Genomic DNA, 20295 nt, shown 5'->3' on the forward strand with positions numbered 1-20295 from the left:
CCCTGGGTGTTTTTCTTCTGAAAGCTGTCACATGTAATGAAACTCTGAGCAATGCTCTGTTCCCTTTCAGCATGGAGCTCATATCTCTCAAAGTCAGCTCTTACTTTGGAAAGTTTCATTGAAATACTATCACTTTAATAAAAAAATAATTTTTTGGTCACACTTTACAATAAGGTTGTCATGCCAAGGGGGCTGGAGGAACCAATAGTAGACATTGGGATGTTGAAAAAGGTTTAAAAACCGGGAGATCAATCCAAACAAGGCAGAGGTACAGATATCCACAAGACAAGAGAAGAGTCCAGAGAAGCAGGCAGGGGTCATAAACAAGAATCCAGAAAACCAAAACCACAGGGACAGAATGCCACAAGGGCAAGGGCTTGGGAACAAGGAGGCTAGAACTGGGGTAAAGGAATATAAGGGCTCGGGACGTGAAAAGCAGTAATACAATAATGAGGGGGAAATGAAAACGCAGCCTGGATTCATATAGACACACATGGCTCCAGACTAGGGAGTACGCAATTGCACAGAATTAAGGAACCTAGTGATAGGGGAGAGCAGGTGTGAACATTCTGCTGAATTGAGGCAAGCAATTTAGGGATAGAACAGGGAGGCAAAGTTATAGAGCAGTCTGTTAGTTACGTGATTAAATTACAAATACCAAAAACTAGTGCATATTAGTGTTAGGCGAACATAGTAGTGTCTTAATATAATTAGTACCATAGAAATTCTATGTTAGTTGGGATTATAAATTAGTGTTATCTACAAACATGAAATAGAGAGAAAGCAGGAAGTAAGAAAAAGCAAGACTAAGAAGGAATTGTGGGAAACCACCCAAATAGTGAATCACGAAGACAGGGATGTTCTGTTTGGACTCATAACAAAATAAAGACACAGACATCACAGGGAAGACGAGTGCAAAGACTAATGAATGTAAACAGGAAACCAGACGTGAAAATAATAAATTTACAAAAACACAGAATAAACTAACAGACAGAGATCATAACAAAGGTTACATAAATTGGCATTAACTTATGTAGCTGTAAATACATTAATTAAGGATAAATACTAATGGACTGAGTAATTAACTAACAGATAAATACATTAATTAAGCATGAAATTAACTTTTCATTAGTTAATGCATTTAACAGTCAACTAACTAATTAACTAACATATTTGTTACATAATATTTATACATTAGCAAACCATAGGACAAACTTATAATTACTTAACCATTAACATTTGCTTTAAAAATATTAATTCCAATATGAATTGGCAATAACTAATGTAGTTGTTAACGTGAATCTACAAATACATTAACAGAGGTGTACAGATTAATTTAGTAAATTAGTAAATTATTTAAAAAGTAAATTAGTGAATGCCAATACAGGGAACATTATTGTAAGGTGTTACCATTTAAAAAAAATCATATTTGGGAAGCCTAGTTACAGCAATTGTCCTGTGCCGTACCACTGCTTCTGCATAATCCATCACCTTGGGAGGATGTACAGCAGCTGTCTTTTGAAAGTGCACAACTGTCACTTATTTTCACTCTGCAGTCCAAGAAGACAATGCAGCTCATGCAGCTAACTCACTACATCTCCCATTAGCCTTTATTGCAGCGGTGAGGCGGGAACTACCCCAGCTATAACAAATAATTATACTCTGTCTTGTGGGAATGCTGGTGAGAATTGGCACAGGCTTGTTCCAGATTCGATTTGAGCCACAGTGCTCGTCACCACAATATAAGCACAAGTCACTCAATGGGATGCTTCTATCCAAATGTCCCGAGGTGTTTTAAATAATCTTCCGCATTCAGAACGCTGACCATGAGCCTTTAATGGCTTTGTCACCAAAAACTCCTTCAGCAGCACACATACTATTAATTCTCATTCTCATTAATTCTCATCTCTCTGTGTAGTCTCTTGCCCAAAAGTAGAATACGAGTGAAAATGAATTGCATATTTAATTAACTTTTTCCAGCCTAGAAGTAATTTGTTTTATATGGACTACCTTACAGAGTCAGTAAAATTGGAAATGGTCACAAGCCTGAAGTAGGAACGTGGTGTAGTACCTACCATCATGTTGTGTTCATTGATTTGTCGGAGACCCTTACTCTAGTGCCAGGAGAGTTACCTTCTCTGGGCCCATTTCTAGCAATTGCTTTTAACTCAGGCAAGCTAGGGATGTTAACTCACTCAAGGCCACAGACTCCCATCACAGATTAACCAACCAGCCAAAGCAATGCTCGTCATGGAAGTTAACAAACCTTGAAATGATGTTCACAGTTTGTTACATAAGATGTTAATTTCCCGTCTCAAATGTGCTATCAAAGTAAATCGAGAGTGCCAGGAAGCCGACGCACCTCCTCGAGTCACGGTGAGCTACAACCAGAATCACTCAGCAATGCATTGTGGGACTGCACACTGCTCTCTGGATGACCGGAGCATCACATCACATCAAAGTTTGCCTCCTGGGACTGCTTGGAGTAAGATGAATAGATTAGCCATCTCCCTGGGGTCTTTTAGCTCCTGCTGCACCTCCTGATGGAGCTGAGGCTCACGTTTAGATATTGTGAAAATAGTGCAGCTGCTGCAAGCCTTCAAGAATGAAAGAACCAAATTAGCACTTTTCCAGGGAATGGTTGGGTAGAGCTGTTTGGTAAATAGAGAAGTGACCAGGCAGTCACAAGGTTCCTACTTTGGGCCCATGGACTTTACCGTGACTGTGAAGATAACATATTAAATATTAACACAATTGTTTAGTTTTTTTCCACAATGAATCAGTATTAAAAGTATGTAAGTAAGTTTACAAGTAATGGGTTTTTTTTTAATCTACCTTGTAATGGTACTAACTTTAGTACCAACTTTGATACCAACTGCAATCCCCAACCTTGAAAATTTTGAATTGATAACATAAGCGCACTACAAAGGCTGAAAAAAAGAATGAAAACCAAATTCTGATGATCATCTTCTGGTTTTGACAGTGAGTTAGAGAATGCGTTTATGAATGAGCGCTCTTTATTTTTCCAGTGATGGCGATGTGGGTGAAGCAGCTAATTTATGACTTTACGTTCCGGACTGTGCAAGGCCTGAGATCGGGCCTCCATTTTTCACAGCGCCTACGGCAGGCCTGTCAGCAGCTGCCAGGCATGGCTCTGTAATAAATTCCAGCGGCGGTGCTCTCCGTCTGGTCCGGGCACGTGTGCTGAACCTGGGGCTTTGACGTCTGGGGATTCCTGCCCAGCCACATGAAAAATAAAGATGGAACCTGTGGCACAGTGCACCTGGTGTGTGCGTGCCTTTATAAATGGATTCATTCATCTTTTTTACACCTCAAATGTTTATGAACCCCCCACTCACCCCATTTCCCGAACAGTACAGTAGAGGTGACTGCCAGAGGAGCACTGAGATTCATATTTTCGCATCCTTGGCATTCATTGTGAGAGACCACTGCAGTCAATCAAAACTGCTGAGTCATCGAAAGTGCTATTCGAGCAAAAAAATATTCAGATGAATACACCACTGCAGTACAGCTATTTATTGTTTCTTGATTGATTTGTTTGACTTTTTACAAGGAAACAGGTCGTGTTGATTGAATCCAGGGGTTTGCGTCTGACCAGGGGACACAATACACAACACATTACACTATAGAATGCACACGGTGGTTTCTTATTGCAGTGACGTCGGTGAAATTGTATTTCACTGCCGCAGACACCTGTGCGTCTTGAATTACATCAGTCAAACAAACATAAATTTCACAGGACTTTCACAGCAAAAGACTATCCATTAAAAACCTCTGGCTTCAACTGTTTCCTGTTTTAGAGGGAGCATTGAGGTGTTTCTGCGAGTCATTTTCAGAGAAACTTTGTGACTCTGTGAGAGTTTATATAAAACTGCACATACAACGAGTTTACAGACAACTTATCTGGACTTAGACATCAAAAAATGCTAATCGTAGGTGGGACACTGCTGTTGCACCCCTGAGCATAGCACTTATCCTCAATTGCTTCTGTAAATTTCACACTGTGAGCTCTGTGAATTGCCTGGCATAAGGTTGGCTGCTCGGCAGAAATTTGCAGTAATTAATGCATTTCACTATCTGCCACTGACTCAGTTTTTCCTTTGGTAAATAATGACACCCCATTACAGTATTCTGTCTTTATTTTGTTTCTGTTTTTATTTTGTTTCTCCTGGACAATGCATGTAATTGCTTGCATTATGCATCTATCCTGCTGCTCATTCTCTAAGTAGCTTTTTAGGTCATACCTCCATGCAAATACAGTTCAGTCCATAAGTATTTGGACAGCGACACAATTTTTGCTTTGGGCTCTGTACTCCACCCCATTGGGTTTGGAAACAGTGAATATGAGGTTAATAGAAACTGCCAGTTAAATTTCTTTGGTATTTACATTCGTATCCTGTGAACCATGTTGGCATTGCAGCCAATTTTATAGTGTCACTGTCCAAACATTACGGACTGCACTGTATATTTTAAACAGGGAAGGTCTGAAAGGTTCATGCGGCTGCCTGCTGCATTCAGGAGCATAAACCTGGGTCTTATTCTTCAAAGTGGCTTGACTGTTTCCATTTGTGGCTGGGGATAATTGAACATTCTTCCAGTGCCGGGTAGAACACAATACAGAACTCAGAGAGCTTGTCTTGCTCACACTTTCCATCGTGATGCATCAGCAGGTCTACAGTAGCAGCCCACATAAAACACATTAACCTCTGCCAAGAGGCTATGTTAAAAAACCTGAATAAAAAAAACATCAATAAATACATGTGAAATATTTCAGCAAATTGCCAGGCAACAACTTTTGATGATTTAAATTGTATCTAAGGAATTCCTACTTAAATATGCAAGCTCCTTTACTTTACTCCTTTATGATAAATCATATAGTTGTGTAACAATTTGGGTCCAGTTTTTACCGGCGGTCACATTTCAATCAATAAATCAAACTATTTAATTCATATTAATCTGGTCGGGACCATAAATGGACCTGTGCAAATACCCAGCATTCCAGCCCAAAATCTGTTATATGGCAACCCTACTGTCAGTTGAATTTCATGCTACAATCTTTATTTTTAAAATATAAACTTCGTATGACTGTTGATGATGAAGTTTGACAGCAGAAATTGCACACTACCTTAAAACTGAAATCAAGTGTCAAAACTCCGCTAATACTCACAGTAATACAGTGCCGGAAATGAGACCTGACTGGAATACGGTAGATGTCTTTTTTCTTTAAACAGGCCTCCTATATTAATGGAAGCTTTTCAAACACAGCTTGATGGATAGCCAAGAGGAGTGGTCCATGCCATGTTCTCTTTAATCTACTGCGGAAAGAAAATATATTAACCCTCTTATTTTTCCTTTGATGAAAAAAAGGACATCATCCCAAGCCATATGTGTTCTACAGTACTTGTCTCTAAAGAGAGGAACCAGTATAGTTAGCTCAGCTTAGAATGGAAAATATTATTCAAGATGAAGGACTGCAAAAGGTTTTTTCCACGAAAAGACCACAGCTTGAATTGTAGCGGTGGTGGTGACAGAGGTTTGAATGTGCATGTGTGTGTATGCCTGCATGTGTGTTTGTGTATATTTGTACTCTACACCGTTTGCTTGCTTGCTTCCCTTAAATCAATGGCATTCTCAATGAGGGTTTGGAAGTCAACTGAGCATCACCGTGTTAGCCAACACACAAAAACATGAACTTCAGTACCCTGCAATTAGATTCTGCATACTGCTCTAAACGCAGACTAGCACACGTCACCAGTCTGCTGTCTGTGAATGAACCCAGGTCCGTGGCAAGTCAAAAAACACTGTGGAAGCACTCCTTTCTCTGCCCTTCTGGACTGCTGTCGGGTAACCAGGTGGCTGGTTTGTTTGCGTGAAATCTTTCACTTCTTCTCCCGCTCCCTGGCGAGGGCATCGAGAGTCCAAACAGGAAAACGTCAATCGCGTTCGGACTCTGGAATTTGGCCGAACTCCCTCGAATGTTTGACATGCCTCTCGCAGCCACAATGACCTGGCTCCCGATCCTGTGTTTGTCTGTGTGAAACTGCCGTTCCCTCTCTGCCCTCCATCTGGATGTCATTACGCCGCCGAGTATAAAACAGCAGACGGGAAGAGCCTGCCCGCAGTGCCTGGCCATGGAAGGGGCTGCTTTGGTGTGGCTGCTCTGTCTGCAGGGCAGCCTGCTCGTGCATACCCTCAGCTGTGCTGACAAAGGGACGTCGACACAGACACAGGAGTACAGGAGGGAGTGCGAGGGCGATGAGGCCACCAAAGCACTGGTAAGCCATATGGGTTCTTCTGTCCTGTGGGCTTCTCTCGGTGTGTGATATTTCTACCAGCAGCAATGTGCTGAGAGAGGCTAGGCAGGGATGCTTTGGGGGCGAATATTTCAGGAGAAATTTACCACAATCCTTAAAATGTTTGTCATGGCAACAGTCCAAGAGTAACGAGAAGTTCTTGCATGGACTGAGTTGATGTATTGATGACTTTGTTCTGAGTGGTAACATTTGGCTGACGTAAGAAAGATATTCATTCACATCTGAAGCTTTTCTGTCTCACCATGATGCTAATGGGGGTAATGTTAGTAAAGGTAATTTTAAAAGTGTAAAAAACGATAATTAAAATATTTCTGGATATCCATGAGTATACAGAGCCACTTACCTTCACACTGTGGCATTGCATTTTTTGGCTGCTCAGAATGTAATGAGATATCATCTTTGGGGACAGAGTAAATATTCATATGCTGCTTCATTCATATGTACTAACGGATGGAGTGCACTCATTGCCAGCCTGTTTCCTCGGTGCTTCACTCACAGAAAATGGTCTGGCAGGTTTCCATTCAGGAGTTTGCAGAGGAGCAAAGCAAATGTGCTGTTCTGTGATGAGATGATTTTCTTCTGCAGTACAAGTCGAGACCTAATGGAACCCGCTGGATTTCCCATGATACATCCCCTGCGGATAACCCATACGCTCATTAAGCTGTAAACTTACCTTTCCCGGGTTGGCAAATTCCAGTTCCCTCTCAAAGAAGAAAATGGCCTCCTGGGCTTACATTGTGGCTAAGCGAGACATAGTGAGACATAAGACAATAATTAGCGGTGTTTTGGTTCGAAGTGCTACTCAGCTACTCAGCTTCATATGTGTCTGATAATGAATGGGTGGGACACAACTGAAATTCCCTTGATGGGTATCACAGATAAGACTATTCCTAAATATAGCTTAGGGAGCAGGCATATTCTCATTTCCTCCCTGTACATGTTGGAATTCAATTCAAGACATCAAATTAGTAAAATTGAAAGTACACCTACAGATAATTACAATGATGGACCAAAAGAAGAGCATTCATTTGTATGGCTGAAGATGTGGTCCAACATCCTGGATAAAAATATGAATGCCTGGCTATGTACTGACAGTCCAGGTCAATGGGTTTAAAGCTAGTCTATAAAGTACAGCAGCTCTGATGTCTTCATTAATCCATAGAGGTACAGGATGAAGATGTGAATGACATCACCATGTTTCGCCGGTGACTACCATATATTAAATGAATCATGCCTTTAGCACAAGGCAATGATTTATACAAGCATTTGGGCAAAGTACAGGACTCAACCAGTACACTCATGCAGAAGTCACCTCAGGAACAGACAACTATGAGAATAAACCCACCCTATACTCTCAGTCCAAAAGTATGGAGAAGTACTTTAAAAGGTATAAATGCTTCTCACTGGGGGGTACCTATATGTACCCATACTCAGCAGTACATCATTAATTTGGAAATGTTTTGCTTGTAAAAGGCAATTTTTAGTATCCAATTAAAACATTATTGTACCTTCAGGGTACATTTAGGAAATCTGCTCCTTAAAAAAAACAAAAATGTACCTCTACTATACGGTACCTTTCTGACAGTGTATTGTATAAGGCTGAGGTGAAAGTGCTAGTGTTAGAGTGAAAGTTTGAAGCAGTGGTCAGTTAGTATTAATGTTACAGCTAAAGTGTAAAAGTTAGTGTTTCCATTTAAAAAACACTTAAACATACATGAAATGTCTGTTCTCAGCCAGCTGAACTGACGGGGCTGAAGCCACTGGCACCATCTGGAGCAATGGGGGAGTCTGGCCTTGTGCAGCCGGTATGTATGTTGCTTTTTACCTTTTAACACTCAAGGCCTGAACAGTGATGAACAGTTTCTGAGACAGATGAACAGTTTCTGAGACACTCAAACCACCCGGTCTGGCACCCGGTCTGGCGTTCCACGGTTAAACGATCACTTATATCATATTTCTTCCCCATTCTGACGTTTGGTCTGAAAAACCTTGTGACCCCATCTGCATGCTTTTATGCATTTAGTTGCTGCCACATGATTGAATAAATGTTGGCATTAACAAGTTAGTGTACAGGTCTACCTAATAAAGTGAGTGTATATAGCCTGAATGATTGAATGTTGTCCATAGTCTTTGTAAATTCACAGTTTAGTCTGTGCAGGCTTTTTGGCAGATATACTGTACTGGTTCTGTTCTGATTGAGCTGTATCTCATTTTTTGAGGAGAGTGACCAGTCCACCCTCCTTATGTGCTCTACACAAGACAATGTGATCATTTTCACACATTCAATAACAAATCTGAAATTCAGTGACTAAGATGGCAATTCAATCAAAGAGCAAAGTAATTTGATGCTACTTCAGTGGACATTTTAGACATTGAGAAAAACTTGAATTAGATTTAGTTTCAAGCTTAAACAAGTAAAATGTGTTGTATGAGTACAAGGGATAAAGTCATCCTGTTTTACAGTACGTCATTGAAAGTTAAGGCTGTGAATGTGCTCTAAAAGTCAAAACTACAAAGGTTCCTATCACAGTTTAAAAGGAAAATTGTGATCAGAGAACAGACTGGATGTGTACTCAGAATAAAAATGACGGTTGTACTCCCAGATGGGGGAACTCAAGAAATCAGAGCTAGGAAGCGGAAATTAGATACGATCTCAGGGAAAAAAAACGAACAAGTAGTATTTCAGAGCCCCTCTGCACATCGTCAATCTGTAGGCAATTACGAATCACAGCGTGATTCTCCCGAACAGCGAGACAAATCAGATCAGTCAATGTTCTAGCCCCGCCCCCACTGCCACCCAGGTCACAGTCACTGACTGGTAATGAGGTCATGTGGGACCTGAACGTCCAATGAAATCTGATGACATGCAGATAACGGCTGTGAGGTACACACAGACACAAATGCCCTAATCACCACACTGTCAGAGGCATGCCCCTGCTGCTCAGACGCTATTCAAACCACCCATTCTCATTCACACACATTCTGACATATTTCTTGATTGCTTTATGCGATCTGAAACATAGGAATGCTTTCATATGTCAGTTATAATATGAGATGCGGGTCCATCAGAGTTTTTACTGTAGTTTGATTTAGATTTTTCAAATGCAATTATGAAATGAACAATTTTTCTGATTCAGCAGGGCAAAAGGACCGAGCCGATGAATTGTTAATGGTTAACAACTTACTGATAACAGGAAATATTTTCTAATGTTTTGTAGAGAGTTGCCGATGAGGATGGGGGGTGGGGGGACAGCTTGCGGTTCAGTTTCGATGCGTTGAACAGCTTGGCAGGTCATGCAGTAAAAGCAAAGACCCATGACATTGCTGGTAGTCTGTAGTGCTGGATACTCTCTAGTCTATGAGTAAATGCCAAACCTATATGAGCTGAATGACCTGTTCTTCATCATATTGTCTAATAATGTTTTTTATTGAAATTCTTTCAGGCCAAAAGGAGGAGACGAAATACAGGCTCCAAAGGCAGGAGGAAGTATGGACCAGGAGTGTTCTCCGTCCTTGGTGTAAGCAGAATATGATATTCTGATAGCGGGTGCTTCAATTCAGTACCATTCTGCCAAATGTGAAATCCAGCCAAACAGGGCTTGTGTGGTAGAATCGTAACTTTGAGTGAGAACATGAATTGGTAATGTTTTCAACTAATAAGGGCATAAGGAAAGGTGAAAAAGATGGTAACATCATTTAGGGCAGCATGTATAATTACAATATGGCAAAATGTAATTCTTCTGTTATCTATTTTTTCCTAATCTTAAACAAATGTATCCTAATGCATGCCTCATGCAATGTTTTTTAAGTAATTTCAGTGTTGATCATAATACTCAATAATTCATGCTCAAATTAATGTAAAACTTTAATCCATTATTCTTGATTGTAGGACCTTTGTGCTACTCTACACAATCGGCACCAAGAATCTCATTAGTGCTGACTATCAATTTTTCAAATAGCCCTCCATTCATTAAGCACTACAGGGACAAATCAATACTAAAGCCACATTTACGTACAAATCAATACTAAAGCCACATTTACGTACAAATCAATACTAAAGCCACATTTACGTACAAATCAATGAGACGTCTTCATAGGCCCACGCCAGCAATCATAATGATTATTCTGTATTTTCCCCAGATCACAAAGGATACTGAGCCGACAAAGATACCACCAGTAAGTTTTGTCTGCTCCTACTGGACGGTCGTCCCAGTCTGTCAGATTCACCAGTTCCCTGATAACTTGACGTTTCATACAGATGTGGCAGTGTAGCATACTTGAGAGGGAACTTTAGCCGCTTTAAATTTGTAGGTGTGATTCCTGGGCCAGTGCTGCTGTATCGTTGAGAGAAAGATATTTAACTCATAAAATAGTTTTAGTTCTGCTGTATAAATGGATTGTATGTAAAAAGAATGTGTGCTGGATTAAAAATGAATAAAACGTTATGATTACAGAAATACGCTTTATGGTTCAGGCGCAGTGGCTGCTGGGGTATTAGAGGAAGAGAGACAACCTGAGGGAATGTTTTTTTTACAGTGCCTTGCTTCTGCTGTAAGCAGTGCTTTGTCAATATGTAATTTGTACATTTCATGCCAAAGCAAAGCAAAGTGAACTCATTTAATTAGATTGAGGGAGAGAGAGGGAGGGGGGAGAAAGAGGGTGAAAGGGGGAGAGAGAGAGAGAGCGAGAGAGAGAGAGAATGTCCTTGACTGTGACCTTCTCCATAGCCCGTGGAGCTGTCGAGGCAGAAGAGGTCCAGAAAGCTGTACTACCCAGGCAGCACCTCAGTGACGGGACAGCCGATGCGTCTGATGCTGGTGAGCACGAGCGCGCTCGCAGGTCCTCACGCGGGTCAGGTGTGCAGGTCTGACCGCTCTCTTCCGCCCGCAGACAGAGAGGTCACGGAGGCAGCTGCCACACACCAAGCCCAAGCGGAAGCCACGCGTGGGCTCTTTCTCCCTGCTGAGCCACAAGCAGCCCAAATCCCTGCAGGTGTGTGAGCTGCCCGTGGAAACAACACACTCCCTGCCAGATTACAGGAGGAAAGCCACCCCTAATCATTATCGCATTTACTGTACCATTTACGCTATATCAAACGATGTTTACTTTAAGGAAAACAGCATAATCAAACACCAGTTACTCGCGTATTTATACATGGGGTTGCTATGGTTTACGTTACCCTTTTATGGTGCATACATGACGTCCTTTTGTAAATAAACATGCATGAGCTAGTGCACAGTGTTCAGATGAGAGTTGTACAGTTGTGTAGGCCCTTTAGAATGACAGCCCATTGCACTGGAAAAATACTGTTTTCAGTGTCTCATAAGAGAGGGAAGATGCCATGGAAGTTTCTTTCCATGTCCTGATGCATGTTTTGGGGTTCATTTTTTTAGGTTACTAGAGTCAGGAGACAGCTTCAACATGAAAAGAAGAAAAAGAAGAAGTTGACCAATAGTCGAAGTCGGCCAGGGTGGCAGACTGCCATAGGTGGAGAGGAGATGGGTGTAGCATCAGAGGTTAGTGATTCTGCTGTTGGAGACTCTTCATGCTCGATGAGTCACATGACTAACACCATCGGTCACTGAGAATCAAACTGGCACTGATATTTAACAACCCCTCATTCTCAGTGTCACTATGACTTCCTTATTCATACGCAGGCTCAAAAAGCAGAAAGAAGTGTTTACAGAAGGAAAAGTACAGCTTTTGTAAAAAGCTGTGGTGCGCAGTCTAGCCAATGACAAATCCAGAAAAACAATAAAAATGAATAAATATATAAAAAACTGGGGTGCCCAGAACAAAAGATGAGTGAAGGCAAATTAAGTCATGTCATATTTCTCTTGACACATTTTGTCAAACCGTCATTTCTACTTTCCATATTACTGTGGAAAGTGACACACCACTTCAGAAGTGATGCACCCAAATGAATTCACGGACTACTACAACTCTTTTAAAATCACATTAAGTGTTGTGAGCCATGCCCGGGCACTCTCACACAGCATCATTATACAATGAGAACAAATTATCATTTTGAATTTAAATTCAGTGGCGGCACGGATGGCGCAGTGGGTAGCACTGCCGCCTCACAGCAAGGAGGTCCTGGGTTCGAATCCCTGTCGGCCGGGGCCTCTCTGTGCGGAGTTTGCATGTTCTCCCCGTGTCTGCGTGGGTTTCCTCCGGGTACTCCGGTTTCCTCCCACAGTCCAAAGACATGCACGTTAGGCTGATTGGAGAGTCTAAATTGCCCGTAGGTATGAGTGTGTGAGTGAATGGTGTGTGTGCCCTGCGATGGACTGGCGACCTGTCCAGGGTGTATTCCTGCCTTTCGCCCAATGTATGCTGGGATAGGCTCCAGCCCCCCTGCGACCCTGTTCAGGATAAGCGGGTTCAGATAATGGATGGATGGATGGAATTTAAATTCATTTTAAGACAACTTTTAGTATCAGCTGACCAAAACTGCATGTAATTTATTTCATTTCATACTTTTTGTTAAAACATTACCAGAAGTCTGGATTTTTCATGTCACTCTTTCATTGTGTCTGTGGTGCTATTAATTTATAATACAGAACAAATAACAGTAGTAAGGGATAGTGAATGGTCTACTTTCCACATGTTCATTAGCTAGTTAGCAAACATTCTACAAACTGCCATATTTGTGTGCTGTTGTCTATGATGTTATTGTCTGTGGTGTTTCTGTTCACCATAGGCACAAAAAGTAGTGTGCACTTTTTAAATATAATACCTATGAAATAATGTTTCAGTAGTATATTTCAGAATCAGACAACAAATAAAAGTAATAACACTTTTTTGGGATGGGTTAAGCAGTGGCTTTATAGGCTGATGTCGCTGGTGTCACTACCAATTATTAGCCTGCAATTTTAAATATTTTATTAGATAATGTACATGTTTTCTAATACAATAATGACTGTTAAAATATAGGCCAAAAAACCTATATTTATTAGGCTCTGAAATTGGTGGGAAAACATTCTTAAATGCATCACTGTTAACATTGAACTCATATATTATATCTTTTTTTCTTTTTCTTTTTTTTTTTCTCAGGTTATTTGCAACACAGCAAAGAATCACCTATTTATACGCTTGGTGGCACAGTTTTTTCACGGCGTATAAACATACATGGCGTCTTTTTGTAAATAAACATGCAGGAGCTAATCCACAGTGTTCAGTCAAAAGTTGTACAGTTGTGTCTCCAATAGGCCCCGTAGAATGACAGCCATCTGGAAGATAATTCAAAAATATTCAGTGACTCATAAGAAAAGAAAACTGCCTTTCATTCCATGTCCTGAGGCATGTTTTGGGGTTCATTTTTAGGTTACAAGAACAAGGAGACAACTTCAAGATGACAAGAAGCAAAAGAAGCCACCACCAGGTTGGCTTTCTATTTTGGGCGAGGGACTTCCTCCTCTTCCGGAGGTGAGTGTAACACCAGTGACAGGGGTTAGTGATTCTGCTGACTCTGGGTATTTAAGCACTTCTGTCATTACTGCCTCTGAGCCCTTGGTAAATGGGGAAAAAAAACCCTCTTATTTTAACAGGAGAGGATCGCCGCTTTCTTTAATAGCCGATGAAACTTAGCTCTACACTGTAACTGACGTGGCTTCAAACTGACATTTCAAGGAGCAGGGGACATTCCATTAGCCTAATTCATATTCGAATTCCACGTCTTTACTTATTTTTCTTGCATCTATTCCTAGAGCTCCCAATGGGTGGAGCTAGAGGCAAGAAAAAGAGAAAAGAAAAGAAAAAAGAGGAGAAAAATAAGAGATTGGAATGAGCCCAAAGACTCCATGAGTCACATGATCAACACCATCGTTTACTGAGAATCAAACTGGCACTGATATTTAACAACCCCTCGATTTGTGTTTAGTTATGTCTTTTAAAATTATACAAAGAGAATTTTTTTTTTTTTTACACAGTATTATATTGAAATCTGTCTGTGGTGTTAAACAATAAACGGGAAATAATTTTGACCTGCATTTTTCATGTCCTCTGAAGAGATCATTCTATTCACACATTTGGTGTTACGCTACCTTTTCATATGTGCATATAGTATATAATGTATTATATACTATATACTACACTATATGAAGAAAGAAGAAAACTGCCTTTTATTCCATGACCTGAGGTATGTTTTGGGGTTCATTCATAGGTTACAAGAAGGAGGAGACAACTTCAAAATGACAAGAAGAGGAGGCGACCAGGTTCATTTTCTCTCGTGGGCAAGGGTACCCCTCCCCGTAGGTCAACGCACTGGGCCCTCTGCCTCACAACCTGTCAGAACATTAAAACCTTCAATGATTCTCATAACCTTGCTCTCATTTCAATAAAGTTCCTTACTTCCAACTCTTACTTTCACTAAATTAGATGCAGTCATATATCATATTGATAATAATGAACAGTATGCGTCTTTTCTGCAAGCATAAGTTAGTGATTTATTTTGTTTGGCATAGCGAGCCAGCAACATCAGTTTATGATCAACTAACACAATATTAATTAAATATTTGGCATATAAATGTGCAAGCTAGCAAATGTTTGCAAAAGCAACTGAAAAAATAGCTAGCTAGCTAGCTAGCTAATATTTAACAATATATTTCCTTTTATCCTAGCTACCTGTATCACTACCAAAAAACTTAGGTTTGATTTTGTGAATGAACTCAGATAGCTACGTTACATGGACTGTAGAAAATATGATTTTTGAATAATTTCAGTAACTTAACAGAATTACATATGCAACCAAAATAAACGGTAGAATTTTGAGGGCCCCTGTCTGCTCGGGGCCCTTGGAATCGTCCCAAACTCCCCCCCAGTCACGGCGGCCCTGATCTTGGGTGAGAGGGTTCCTCCTCCAGAGGAGGTGAGTGTAAGACTAATGACAGGAGCTGGTCATTTTAACAAGAGAGAATCACCGCTTTCTTTAATAGTCAGTGAAGCCCAGCTCTACACTGGGCTGTTGGAGACAAAGACTAATACCATCGGTTACCGAGAATCAAACTGGCATTGATATTGAACAACCCCTCATTCATACGCAAGCTTATCACACACCATGCATTTTGAGGCAGATCAGGTTCGTTGAAGGAACAGTCACACGTGCGCCAGTGTTCTATAAGCTTTGGTGTGCAGTCTAGTCAATGACACATCCAGAATGATACTAAATATAAAAACAAAATTAGAGTGCCCAAAACAAAAGATGATTGAAGGCAAATTAAGTCATTTCACATTTCTCATGACACATTTTGTGGAACCATATTACTGACATACCACTTCAGAACAGAAAAATACGAACGGATTTACAGAACTATCGAGGAATAGTAAATATAATGTATTCTTAAAATGACTTTTAAAAACATATTCAATATTTCATTCCTAGAGTTCTGCTCATGGACTGCCAACTGTAAAGGCTGTAATGGCCTGAACTATAACCTCAAATCCCCCGCCTCAAATCATACCTTCACCTTCTGTGATATCCACCTTTTACTGTATAGAGAATTAGTTATGCATATCTTAAAAACAGACCATACAAATTGTGAATTTCCTGGTTAATAAAATAAAAACAAAAACCATATGCATGCATTTTTCTAGCCTTCATTTGCCAACGGTTCTCTAAGTACAGTAAATCTATTAGCTAAAATTAAATAACTTTTAAATATATTTTTTGCAGACCTCGATGCAGCCACCAAGAGTCAGAAGGAAATGAAGACCAAAGAAGAAGAGCCTTGAACGCACTATAAACCTTTCAAAGAAGTATGGAATGGGAGGAGGCATTGGGGCCATTAGGGACAATGTTTCATGTGCTTTGTGACTTATGCAGTTAAAAACATGCCTGTGCCATGCATACTTAACTTTTATTACCAACACCAAGAGAGAATACTGCAGTAGAAATATAGCCCATTTAAGATCCACACAGAGCTCCTGGCTTAACTGCTAATATGCAATTACTCATTGCCAGTAACACTCACATAGCTACAGTATATTGTCTCATCAACTTTCATATTCTGATATTCTTTCAGTCAATGGGATAATATTATTTGTAATAAGCCTTTCCTTTTGAGAAGCACATTAACTTAAAATAATTGTGTGTATTGACATCCTATGTATTCCAGGTTTGAATAAATGTATGTTATTCGTCATTTTTTAACATCTTGAGTGCACAGAGCTACAGTATGTACTTACTCAAAGAATCCTGGGGTATACGTAGATGTGGGAAAATATTTCATTATTTTTATTTTTTAGAGGGATGTCCCCTGTGAGCCTGGGTGGGTGGGGGGAAGGGGGGGGGGGGGGGTCCATTGATCATAAAAGATTGAAGACCACTGCGATTAAAATATTATATCATTTGAAGTATAGCTACACTGCACTTTAATGACAAATTATGCTTAATAATAATAATAATAATAATAATAATAATCTTACCCTGCCATTCCCACCTCAAAAAAAAGCCTCAAATACCCATTAAACTGTCCCGTAAAATTACTGGCAATTAGTTAAAAATGACAAATGAGGAAAAACTGCACAGCAAAACAGTGCTTTCAACTACAGATGGCATGTGCTGCAGGCAAAACCTTCTCAAACTGCAAGACAGAGCCAGACCTAGACAGCACACAGATGAATATGTGGGAAAAGGCCTGTGTAATCCACTTACGGCAGCTGTTTGGCCAACTCTGGGCCCAGGGTGGAAAAAGCCAAGACGTCGACCGAACCATCTGTTACGGAAGTCATGCCTCTCCTTTCTCAGTTAAACAAACTTTCAGAGCTGTAACTGCCAACAACATGGAGGATGAACCGGGGTTCCTATTGGCATTATGAAAAGAAAACTCTTGCTCTTCCAAGAATCAGTTACGCAACACATTTTGGAATCAACATGCGACTATCATCCCTTATGGAAACAAAATATATGTAAATGTAATTGTATTGCAAAACTGCAATATATAGGCACATATACAAATTATTACTTGGGATAAAAAAAGATATATTGCTGTGAAACATATTTACCATGACATTTTCAGTATTAAACATATTGTAGTATATTTATGTAATTGATGTGTATTGTGCCAGTGTCAGTATCAGTGAATGTTAATCTGGACACCATTTTGTGCCCTGCTGAATTGGTTAAGATTGATTGTGCTCTTCACCTTCCTTAAACAGCCCCTCTGCTTCCAAAAGTAGCCAGCTGTTTGAACCAGACAATACTACCCAAATCAATACTCAATAGGAAAATCTCAAGTATCAGACACTGTGAAGTTAAACAAATGGTCATTCATCATCTATAGCCTGTAGGACTGCAGAGAGGGAATATGCTTTATTCAACTGAAAACACCTGTGTATGCTAAAAGCCAGTTGTTGGTCCCATGTCCCTTGTGCCAGGGAATTACCTGTCTGTGGATGAAGGAAAGAGTAATGAATTCAATCAGAATGCCACAGGTCTGAATGTTTCAGTAGATACTGCCAGCCTCCGGAATATGGGAGAAGCCTTTTATTTCATTAATATCAAAATCAGTATCATACATAATTTACACAATGAAAATTCAGAAAAAATATTTGAATGAGTTCATGTTGATTGAATGACTACCTGCCATTTTATAATCACAGCAGCTTTTGTCAAAGAAAATAAAATGTATTTTAGTGCAACATATGGTGTCATTTCTCTTCCACATATTCAACCATTATTATTTAGTATTACCTATGGTAATCATCTTCAGTAACAAACACTATTTTATCCTGTCACTATGGTTGGGTATACAATGTAACCATTCTACCTTAAATTTCAGTTGAAAAATAACAATGTAGGGCAGTGTTATACCATCTTAGTTTTTCACACAAATTGTTATCACTGAAAATTGTACTAAAAATAGTGCAAAAATATACTGGCTCACTCTGGTTTGCTTCTTGGAGCACCACTGGGGACGTACTAGCTTAGATGCACTTGGCACTTGGCAGACGCTCTTATCCAGAGCGACGTACAGTTGATTAGACTAAGCAGGAGACAATCCTCCCCTGGAGCAATGCAGGGTTAAGGGCCTTGCGCAAGGGCCCAACAGCTGTGCGGATCTTATTGTGGCTACACCGGGATTAGAACCACCGACCTTGGGTGTCCCAGTCATTTACCTTACCTTATTTACCTAAACCACTACGCTACAGGCCACGCCATTTTTAGATTCTCACAGGGCACTTCATTGGACACATGCTTCCTCTCACCAGTTTGATTGGACCGTCACCATCTCCATAGCCGTGCTTTCGTTTGATGTGATTGGTTAGTGCTGAGGTTTATTGCTGAGAACTGTGTTACTTTCAGTAGGTCTACAGTAGAGAGGAATAAGGCCTCAGATGCACTCCAGTGGATGTGAAGCCTGGTTTTGGCTGTATCTGTATCTTTGGTTCAACTAAATAATGAAGCACTTCTGTGACAAATGTCAGAGGGGCAAACAGATCACAGAACATGGTGAGCACATTTCCAGGTAGCTGGACCATTTAGATTGGTTCATGTGTAACAAAATGATACGATAGGGCGGCCTGTAGCGTAGTGGTTAAGGTGAATGACTGGGACCCGCAAGGTCAGCGGTTCAATCCCCGGTGTAGCCACAATAAGATCCGCACAGCCGTACAAGGCCCTAAACCCTGCATTGCTCCAGGGGAGGATTGGCTCCTGCTTAGTCTAATCAACTGTACGTCGCTCTGGATAAGAGCGTTTGCCAAATGCCACTAATGTAATGTAATGATTAAATAATTTTTCTTTTTTCTACTGAAAATAATAACCAATCTACTACATCATCATTCGCTGATGTAAAATAGTATATTTGGAAACCATATTCTCTGCAATCACCATCATAAACCACTGTTTACTCTTTTGAACTCAAACAGGACTGTACATGTTGAGTGGGAAACTCCAGTCCTGGAGGCCGGTGCAGATTTTAGCAGCCACAAGGTTCCCTGGCTCAATTAGCTCATTAGTTAGATACACCAACATCGATTCACCCGTAGATTAGACCACAATAAAAGTCTACAGTACAGACAGGCACAAAAACATTCATTAGCTGACGTTTATGCTGATGTTGGTAAAACGTCATATAGTGATTGAAATAATTAAGCAGGTGTGGGGTTATGAAGTGTAAGGCACGTAGGGTGGTTACGATGCATGGAGGACAGGGCAGCCAGACTCTGAGTCCTGGGGTCACAGTTTAGCGGTGGTCCAGCCGTACTGGTCCCACAGCCCCACGCGGGCGAGGTGTCCTGGGGTCACAGTTTAGCGGTGGTGCTGCCGTACTGGTCCTTCAGCTCCATGCGGGCGATGGAGGACAGGTGCACCTCATCCGGTCCGTCCGCCAGGCGCAGTGTTCGTGCATACGCATACCTGCAGGGGGCAGTAGTGCACCCGTCACCAAACACAAGCAGAGACAGGACAGGAGGCATTCCCAGGGACACGCACAGCTAATGTCAGACTGGGTCAATGCAAGCAGACTGAGACTGATGTCCAAACCCTGATGATTACATGAAGATGATGAATTGAGCATTCATTGTTGTGTAGAGCATCTATTACTACAAACCGACAGTGAATCTGTTTACAGCAGTGTGGTTTGGACTAGGCATGAATACAAGATGGTGCATTGGCAAGAAAGTACTATTGTTGGGTTCACAATGTACTGGAGTTCATCCGTAAAAATCATATGCATACAGTTTGCATGCACAGAGTACTACTGTAAGTAGGACAAGTTTCAATAATCAGGTGAACAGCTTAAAAGGTGTGAATATTTTCTCTCTGTATACGTGCAAACAGATTGCAATAATTGTTGTTGGTAGTATTATTAAAGCCATCTGGTTGTCAGTGTACCAGAACTCAGAATACTGCAGCGTATTGTATCAGAGATCCTGTGATGCACCAGAGTGATGTTAGGCTTCGCAGCAGAATGTGTGCAGCATATAAACGCTCAACAGACGGACGTCAAGCTGGATG

At 40.7% G+C, this 20295-nt stretch overlaps 2 protein-coding genes across 4 annotated transcripts in view; one reads left to right on the forward strand and one right to left on the reverse strand.

Moving 5' to 3' along the window:
* The first annotated feature begins 5999 nt into the window (after positions 1–5999).
* On the forward strand, positions 6000–16485 carry si:dkey-12l12.1 (uncharacterized). The gene is made up of 10 exons (XM_061240363.1): positions 6000–6296; positions 8069–8140; positions 9779–9853; positions 10476–10511; positions 11063–11152; positions 11226–11327; positions 11729–11851; positions 13662–13763; positions 14500–14587; positions 16009–16485. Exons 1-10 carry the CDS (start codon positions 6153–6155, stop codon positions 16065–16067), a joined length of 891 nt encoding a protein of 296 aa, XP_061096347.1. The 5' UTR covers positions 6000–6152; the 3' UTR covers positions 16068–16485.
* A 2548-nt stretch (positions 16486–19033) lies between these two features.
* The window catches only part of LOC133127625 (nephrocystin-3-like), a 59693-nt gene continuing 58431 nt past the window's right edge, over positions 19034–20295 (reverse strand). For all 3 annotated transcript variants that reach the window (XM_061240646.1, XM_061240645.1, XM_061240644.1), the window contains one exon: positions 19034–19695. In XM_061240646.1, coding sequence (XP_061096630.1) covers positions 19581–19695 — 115 coding nt within the window. In that variant the 3' untranslated portion in view covers positions 19034–19580. The remainder of the gene's footprint in view (positions 19696–20295) is intronic.

This window comes from Conger conger, chromosome 4 (genome assembly GCF_963514075.1).
Source record: "Conger conger chromosome 4, fConCon1.1, whole genome shotgun sequence".
Lineage (NCBI taxonomy): Eukaryota > Metazoa > Chordata > Actinopteri > Anguilliformes > Congridae > Conger > Conger conger.

Bases quoted from the DNA above. Each gene is read 5' to 3' on its own strand.
- si:dkey-12l12.1 (XM_061240363.1), top strand. From the start codon at position 6,153: ATGGAAGGGGCTGCTTTGGTGTGGCTGCTCTGTCTGCAGGGCAGCCTG. The intron at 11,153-11,225 runs GTGAGCACGAGC...TTCCGCCCGCAG, and splicing joins AGCCGATGCGTCTGATGCTG to ACAGAGAGGTCACGGAGGCA. The intron at 11,328-11,728 runs GTGTGTGAGCTG...TCATTTTTTTAG, and splicing joins AGCAGCCCAAATCCCTGCAG to GTTACTAGAGTCAGGAGACA.